This window comes from Salvelinus fontinalis, chromosome 19 (assembly GCF_029448725.1).
Source record: "Salvelinus fontinalis isolate EN_2023a chromosome 19, ASM2944872v1, whole genome shotgun sequence".
Taxonomy (NCBI): Eukaryota; Metazoa; Chordata; class Actinopteri; order Salmoniformes; family Salmonidae; genus Salvelinus; species Salvelinus fontinalis.
In genome coordinates, this window is record NC_074683.1 from 42595568 (window position 1) to 42604699 (window position 9132).

Genomic DNA, 9132 nt, shown 5'->3' on the forward strand with positions numbered 1-9132 from the left:
AACGATAATTGTGTTATGATAAATTATAAAATACTATTATCATTAGGCCTATTAGGACTATTATTGGTTTTGTGGCTACTTATATTAATTCAAATGTAGGCTACGCTATTTTTTAAAATTTAACTAGGTATGTCAGTTAAGAACAAATTCGTATTAATAATGACGGCCTACCCAGCCAAAACCTAACCAGGATGACGCTGGGCCAATTGTGCACCGCCCTATGGGACTCCCAATCACGGCCGGTTGTGATACAAACTGAGATGCAGTTCCTTAGACCGCTGCGCCACTGAGGAGCCATATAATAGCCTACCAATTACAATGCCAATATGATCAATATCAGTCTGTTATTGTTATGATCATCTAATCAATGAATATGTTGTTTTTCTCAGAGAAGGGAACCTTTCCTCGAGCACCCGACGCAGCGCACCGAGCTCTCGAGATGTGCCATTCCCTCTCTCTGTGTATCGTCCAATCAGCGGGAGTCCTGCTCTCCACTTCCGCTGGTAATTGGGGGAAGATGGGAACGGCGTGCGCACGCTTGGCACAGGGTAAACACTCGCGTGTCCACGCGCTTCCAGGGAGGAACGGATACAAGTGTCAGATGGAAGGCGAGAAAGAGTGAAGGAAGAAAATAGATACAAGCATTTACGTAGACAGTTGTATCATTCGGAATTGTGCAGCTTCAAATACTTCAGAAAAGCAGCAGAGAAGCCACAGGAGTGTTTAAAAAGTGACAATGAATGGTCCTTCTCCAACAAGCCTACTTCGACAGGGATCCTAGAAGAGAGCGTCAGTTTGTGGGAGATTACTAAATCTAAACATCCAGTAGAACTTTACAGGACGCAAAAAACTTTTCCTTTTTTATTCATATATTCACACAAAAAAATCTCTAAATAGAATGCGTAAAGACTCTTTATGCACCAATCTCCGACTTTTTACTGGTGGAACGTAAATACTATTTCATTCCATTAATTGATAAACAAAACATTAACTTTCATTTACATTTTTGTGAACATTTTTGTTGGATTACTTTTGAATTATTTTTATCTCCATTTTATGGTATATAGTGTAACGCAACATTCACCACGTTTTCTCATAGTTTTGATTTATTATTGGATAAGAGCATTCTGTTTGAGAAGAGAAGCTGATCCAACGAGGGAAGAGGGCGATAACTCACAGGCTTTATGGTTTGGGGAATGGCAACAGCCACCTCCAGTCCATACCTGGCCAGCAATAGGATCCTATCCACCGGCTCCATCGTTCACTCCGACCGGGGGGTCGGTGGCATGCAGCGGGGCAGCACCGCAGTCACCTCGGTGTCTGGTGGATACAGAGGGGACCCCTCCGTGAAGATGATGCAGAGTGACTTTATGCAGGGCGCTATGGCAACGAGCAACGGGGGACACATGTTAAGCCATGCCCATCAGTGGATGACATCCCTGCCTCACGCCGCTGCGGTTGCAGCCGCAGTGGCAGCTGCCGACGCCGGCTCTCCCTGGTCCTCCGGCCCCGTTGGGATGACGGGTAGCCCGCAGCCGCAGGATGTGAAAAGAAACTCCGACAGGGAGGACATGCACTCAGGCTCCGCTCTACACCACAGGTCTCTGCATCTGGGCTCCCACCAGGCACAACACCCAGGAGCCTGGGGTAGCACCTCAGCCACGCATATAGCCTCCCTTTCCGAAGGGCAGCAGCAGCAACAGTCGCTGATCTACTCCCAGCCCGGGGGATTCACGGTTAACGGAATGCTCAACTCACCGGGGAGCCTAATGCACCCGGGGATGGTGAGGGGGGACTCCCCTGATCTCGACCACGGCAGTCATCATCATCACCATCACCACCACCAGCATCCACATCACCAGCAGCACCACGCCGGGGTGAGCCACGACCCACAGTCCGACGAGGACACGCCGACCTCGGACGACCTGGAGAACTTCGCCAAGCAGTTCAAACAGCGCCGGATCAAACTGGGCTTTACGCAAGCGGACGTGGGCTTGGCACTAGGCACCCTGTATGGTAACGTCTTCTCACAGACCACGATATGCAGGTTCGAGGCGCTGCAGCTGAGTTTCAAGAACATGTGCAAGCTGAAGCCGCTGCTCAACAAATGGCTGGAAGAGGCCGACTCGACCACCGGTAGCCCCACCAGCATCGATAAGATCGCGGCGCAGGGCAGGAAGAGGAAAAAGCGCACGTCCATCGAGGTGAGCGTCAAAGGAGCTTTGGAGAGCCACTTCCTCAAAAGCCCCAAACCCGCTGGCCAGGAGATCACCTCTCTGGCGGACAGTCTGCAGCTGGAGAAGGAGGTGGTCCGGGTCTGGTTCTGCAACCGCAGGCAGAAGGAAAAGAGGATGACGCCACCGGGGCTGCCACACAGCCCGGAGGACGAGTACTCTCAGGTCGGCAACATGAGCTCAGACACACCGTCACCCTCAATGGACTGCAAGCGAATGTTCAGCGATACGTGAGAAAATAACAAAACACAGGACAATAATATTTCTTTAGGCTGCAATAAGACACTGTCTAGGCCGAGAAGATACTAGCAATAGCAAGTGGGAATAATACCTTTTACATGATAAACAATGAAACAAGACACAAATCGTTCCTATCCACATTACTCCAACCTGACCAACCAACAGACCAACGGTGTGATCTTTAGGAAAGGAGTAGCCTAACTTAAAACATATGCGACGTTACACATGATCGAATGGCCCGCGCAATGAGAGGGTCAACTCTTCAAGTGATGTTTCTTCATGTAAATGTGTGGCGCATTAGGATTTAAGAAATAATCTTAATCAGTTTTCAGCCTGAAATATATTCCAATAAAATGTGTGTATGTACAGCATATTTACCTTTTATTTTATTTGAAACATGCCATGCTTTCACCAAAAGGATTATGGCAGTTCTTTGGCCCAATGATAAGCTTTAACATGATTGCCCTTCTTTGTTTTGTGTGTAATATTTCACATTGTGTAATATTTCATATTTTAGAACAAAATAAATCAAACACACTTTTTTGTCCCCTTTGCAGCACTTAATGCTATTGTAAATGTTCTCCTCTGCAGTTGTTGAAGATGCTTGTGGTTTTCACATGACATTCCCAAGCAGTCCTTTTATATGTTTTTTGTTTTATTTTTTACAAACAAGTTATAATGACAATATTTTTTAACAATTGGAATTGTCTTCACCATGTTGACTTTCTGTTATAATTAATGTACTATATTGAGCAATAATGTCTTTCCCCTCAACTTTGCATTAGGCCTGTGTTATTTTGTCATTCATGACTTTACCGTTTTATTCAATGATGATATTTTCAAAGGAACACACATTCCCAAAAGCTGACGTCGGTGTCGTTTGTTATTGTAACCTTGTATAGTTCTATGTGATGACTTTGACAGTCATTTATTTTTAGTGGTTATTTTATGAAGGATTATTGAGAACAATACATTTGTCATAGCGGATAGCCTACCATTGTGTTTTCAATGTCATTGTCAGTTTACAGAAAGAAGTATACGCCAATTCTGAATATCTGATACGCAGAATATTTGGCATAGGCCTAATCGATGCCTACGATGTGAGAGTTTATGATTTACAATCTTTATTCAATGACAATATAATTAATTGATCTATAATATAGGCCAATAGACTGAGAGGAAACTGCAGGCAGGGGGCTCACTCTTGACCGTCTGACCTTTTCAAAGCAAGAAAAAAAACCTTGCCGTCCAACACCGACCTAAAAAAGTACAACTGGATCGAATGAATGCACTATATGCTAAACATGAATAGGAAAGGTCAATAGGCAATTTCTGAAATAAGAACAACTTTTCGTGTAAACTCTTGAAGTGTTTTGGTCTGATAACACATTTAAATCGTAATCAACAGCCTAGTGAAATTATGTTTGTATAGGCTTATTTCTATATTACAGGTTATGCGCTTTTAGTGCAATTTAAATAAAGTCTACATTTTAGTTTTTGTGTGCCTTCTTTCTTAGAACTAATGATGCATTCGTTTTTTTCCACTTTATTAGGCTATTCGATTTTGCTTAGGCCTAGTTTTGAGACTTTCAAACTTCTTTCATGGCGTGGGACAAAACGCACTATCCAGCTTTGGAAGACTTACATTTCACGGATGATTTGCCATACCAAGGTTGTTGCTTAGCAACTCAATTGAACCCGTGGTAAAAAGCACGCACTTCACTCTGTCTTCTGCATTCAATTAAAACCGACAAGTTAGTCGGTTAGATTAGGCCTACTTATTTTAGTCAGTTCACACGCTGTTAGGAAACATGTCGGCTTAAAAGTACTTATTTAGGCTACACTTATGGAAAGGCCTAGAACAGAATATCAGAACCGAAAATTCTAGAACATACTAAACAGAAAATCACAGAACAAAACTGAACAGAATAGAATAGCAATTGGTGTAAAAGAGAACTCAGAGATTAACCTATAGCATAGCACATATATATATATATATATATATATATATATATATATAGCTTTATTTATATATTTGACCCATATTCATTTGAAAGGGTTAGCCTATGCTTGTTCTGAAGTGGTTTGGAGTTTCATCATAATTTGAATTTCACAAATTTCTGGTAGCCTGAAATTGTGATATGCTAATTCCTCATATCTTAAAGAATTGTAACAATTTATTTCATTTTCTCTTAACATTTGCTATTCCTTCTTGTATTGTGAATGTTGTTTTTATACGTTATGTATAGCTATATTATGAAGCCTGTCAGTAAAATAGACAAAAATGGCTTATTCCTGAAATAATAGGCTACATTAGGCCTACAGTATGAGTTTGACTACTACCGTTATTATTTTGTTAAAGCCTATAGCCAATTTTGATTTTGTTTTAGGCTCTTAGTTCTCTGATTGAACCCAGTTCTGTGTTCAATAACCCCTACATTGTAGGCTTTAGTCTATACTTTTTTACTTTACAAATAGCCTATATACTTTATTAGGTCTAATAGTAAGGATGACAGGGTTAGTTAGGCTTTGCAACTATTGACCTATACAGTGCATTCGGAAAGTATTCAGACCGCTTTACTTTTTCCACATTTTGTTATGTTACAGCCTTATTATAAAATGGATAAACATATTTTTTCATTCATCAATCTACACACAATATCCCATAATGACAAAGTGAAAACAGTTTTTTTTTTAATTTTAGCAAATGTATTCAAAATAAAAAAAACTGAAATACCTTATTTACATACTGTATTAAGACCCTTTCCTATGAGACTCAAAATTGAGCTCAGGTGCATCCTGTTTCCATTGATCATGTTTCTACAACTTGATTGGAGTCCACCTGTTGTAAATTCAATTGATTGGACATGATTTGGAACAGCACACACCTGCCCATATAAGGTGCCACAGTTGACAATGCATGTCAGAGCAAAAACAAAACCATGAGGTTGAAGGAATTGTCCGTAGAGCTCCAAGACAGGATTGTGTCGAGGCACAGATCTGGGGAAGGGTACCAAAAATTCCTGACGCATTGAAGGTCCCCAAGAAGACAGTGACAACCATCATTCTTAAATGGAAGAAGTTTGTAACCACCAAGACTCTTCCTAGAGCTGGCTGTCTGGCCAAACTGAGCAATTGGGGGAGAAAGGCCTTGGTCAGGGAGGTGACAAAGAACCTGATGGTCACTCTGACAAAGCTCCAGAGTTCCTCTGTGGAGATGGGAGAACCAGAAGGACAACCATCTGCAGCACTCCACCAATCAGGTCTTTATGGTAAAGTGGCCAGACGGAAACCACTCCTCAGTAAAAAGCACATTTTCTGCTTTCATAAAAACAAGAATGAACTCTTTGGCCTGAATGCCAAGTGCCATGTGTGGAGGAAACCTTTCACCTTCCCTACGGTGAAGCATGTTGGTGGCAGCATCATGCTGTGGGGATGTTTTTCAGTGGCAGGGACTGGGAGTAATCAGGATAGAGGGAATGAATAACGGAGCAAAGTACAGAGAGATCCTTGATGAAAACCTACTCCAGGGCGCTCAGGACCTCAGACTGGGGTGAAGGATCACCTTCCAACAGGACAACAACCCTAAGCACACAGCCAAGACAATGCATGAGTGGCTTCGGGTCTCTGAATGTCCTTGAGTGGCCCAGCCAGAGCCCAGACTTGAACCCGATCGAACATCTCTGGAGAGACCTGAAAATGGCTGTGCTGCGATGCTCCCCAAATAGCGTTATACCCAAGAAGATTTGAGGCTGTAATCGCTGCCAAAGGTGCTTCAACAAAGTACTGAGTAAAGAGTGTGAATACTTATGTAAATGTGATATTTCCGTTTTTTTGTTTTTATACATTTGCAAAAACATCTAAAAAACAGTTTTTGCTTTGTCATTATGTGGTATTGTGTGTAGATTGATGAGGAAAACAACTATTTAATCCATTTTAGAATTAGGATGTAACATAACAAAATGTGGAAAAAGTCAAGGGGTCTGAATACTTTCCCAATGCACAGCAGGAATAGGCCTACCCTAGGCTACATTTCATTGCGATAGGCAAATTAGCATATAAGAATGTATATTGACGGTTTTGTTTTGGCCGATTAGTTGCATCTCGGATGCTTGTTTGTGTTTTGCTTATCGCTCGCTGTTTCCTCCAGCAGCATGACGCCCTCTTGACAGACGCGCACCGCAGCTCCATGGCACGCTGCCAGCAGAGGTCGGCTATACCAGCTGGCTGCTCACCTCAGCAGCGGTTGTCAAGGTGACAGCGTGTCAGAGCCCCCTCTGAGTGGCGCAAGGTGTTGAGATGGGATCAGATCTATCAGATGATGGGTTTGTCAGGAATACTATTGTATATGAGGACAGTTGGCATCTCCCTTTCTCCCTCTGGTAAACATACACATACACACAGTTTTGCTTAACTGTTTCTTTTTTAGGATTAAGAGAAAGAGAAAAAATGAAAGGAAGGTCTAGCTGCTCTTCCAGTAGTTGTCAGGCTAACCTGTGGACCTGACTGGCTGACTGACTGAGGACACTAGAACAGGGCTCTGGGTTTAATACCTTATCTTCAGTAGGTACACTGGTATACACAGTTACCTATTATTACCCCGGGCCCTTCATAGGAAAAAGTGTAACGCAATGGGAGCAACAAACATGGGTCTTGGTTCACACATAGACTACAGACACTCACACGATCACATTTTTCAATCAATCACATTCGTTTATATTGCCCTTTCTGCAGCAGTTGTCACAAAGTGCTTAAACAGAAATTAACCAACAACTCCAGAGAGCAAGCAATGCAGATGTAGAAGCACTGAGGCTAGGAAAACTCCCTAGAAAGGCAGGAACCTAGGAAGAAACCTAGAGAGGAACCAGGCTCTGAGTGGTGACCAGTCCTCTTCTCTTATGTTGTTGTAGAACCACTTTCACCCGCTTTGACGATACAATACCTTTGGCCTTGGAGTTCTCCAGAGACAGTGAGAGGGTGAGAAATTGAGGTGTAAGTGTGTGTGTGTGTGTGTGTGTGTGTGTGTGTGTGTGTGTGTGTGTGTGTGTGTGTGTGTGTGTGTGTGTGTGTGTGTGTGTGTGTGTGTGTGTGTGTGTGTGTGTGTGTGTGTGCGGATGGGCGTATGTGTGTGCCCTTTCTGCTGTACATTGGCAGGGTTCAGAGGAAATTCTGGCCTTTTGGTTATAAATATCCCTCTCTTTGGCTTAACTGAGTTATGAATGGCCTGTTTGACTGTGGGCTCAACTCAGAGCTCAGAGCCAGCCAGCCTGCTCAGGTACTCAGCAGTCACACCAGGTCAGCTCTGTAGAGCCTGATCATGTACAGCATATCTACTGTCAGAGTATGGTCTTGTAGGAGTCCTAAGTCTGACTTGGTATCATGGATAAGAAGAACATATGGGAACAATTTAGAAGACATTGGTAGAGCTCAAAAGCACTATTATATATAGAATGAATGCTTACAATAATATAGACAACCTGAAGCACCCTGATGAAGGCCGTAATGATGACACATGTCGATTTTCAACAATAAAGACACCATGTTTATTCAACCTCCATCGTCCTAAGTATGGCTGAATAATTTGTTCAAACAGGGCCAAATACCATGCAGAGGTGGGAATGTGCGAGATAGAGAGAGTCCACCCACCCTGATCATGCATGTGCAGCACATACTACTGTATACCCCCAGAGCCCCCCCCCCCCCCCCAAAGTTAAGCCCATTGGATTGTAACGTGATCCTGGCAGCAGCTTAGTGATGTAAAGATGGGAGATAAAGCTGGTATTACAGGATGAAAGGACCCCTTTAAAGGGTTCTCTCATCTCGCGTACGCTATAGCCAGCCTCTCACTGAATCTCAATGCTGGGATCTGAAGGTGTGTGTGTGTGTGTGTGTGTGCGTGCGTGCGTGCGTGTGTGCGTGCGTGCGTGCGTGTGTGTGTGTGTGTCTGTGTGTGGGCCATGTGTTAATTTGTTACAGTCGCCCAGAGAACTTTTTTTTAAACTCGTCAAACAATATAAGCCTTACAGCTCAGATGGAAGCTCCCCCTTTAATTGCACTGTTTATCGTATTATCCCCTCTCACAGAAAGAAATGAGAGCAGAACCTGAGGTGTGAGTCTGTGTGTGTGTGTATTAAATGCATTGCATCGTTACCCTATATATAACAGTGAGTGATTCACAACTGAAATAGAGGTTGTTAATTGGTGCTACATGGTAAGGACATAATTATATTTTTGAATAACCGCAGCACATACTGTAACTGTTCTACGAACCTTGTTTAGAGGTACGTTTCACCACACAGTCTAATGCATCACACAATATTCCCTTGTTTGATACTCCAGCTTTTTGAAACTGTGTATCAAAGCATGGATATCAATAGACATATACTTTATACACTGTACACATGGTCTCTACTACCACACACACACACGCACGCACGCACGCGCACGCACGCACACACACACACACACACACACACACACACACACACACACACACACACACACACACGCTCATTACCAGTTGGTGTGTGATGTTAATTATTGTCACGTTGCGAGGGCAGGTTTACCACCAACGACTAACACTGATTAACACATTACAGCTCCCTCAGAGGGATCCTCCCATTTGATGTGTCTGTGGCTGAATTCCCTGGACCAGCCC

The 9132-nt window shown here is 43.1% G+C and overlaps 1 protein-coding gene across 1 annotated transcript; it reads left to right on the forward strand.

Moving 5' to 3' along the window:
* The first annotated feature begins 452 nt into the window (after positions 1-452).
* On the forward strand, positions 453-3967 carry LOC129816770 (POU domain, class 3, transcription factor 3-A-like). Its single transcript, XM_055871647.1, has one exon. The coding sequence runs from the start codon at positions 1185-1187 to the stop codon at positions 2466-2468; it is 1284 nt and encodes a 427-aa protein (XP_055727622.1). The 5' UTR covers positions 453-1184; the 3' UTR covers positions 2469-3967.
* The last annotated feature ends 5165 nt before the right edge of the window (positions 3968-9132 follow it).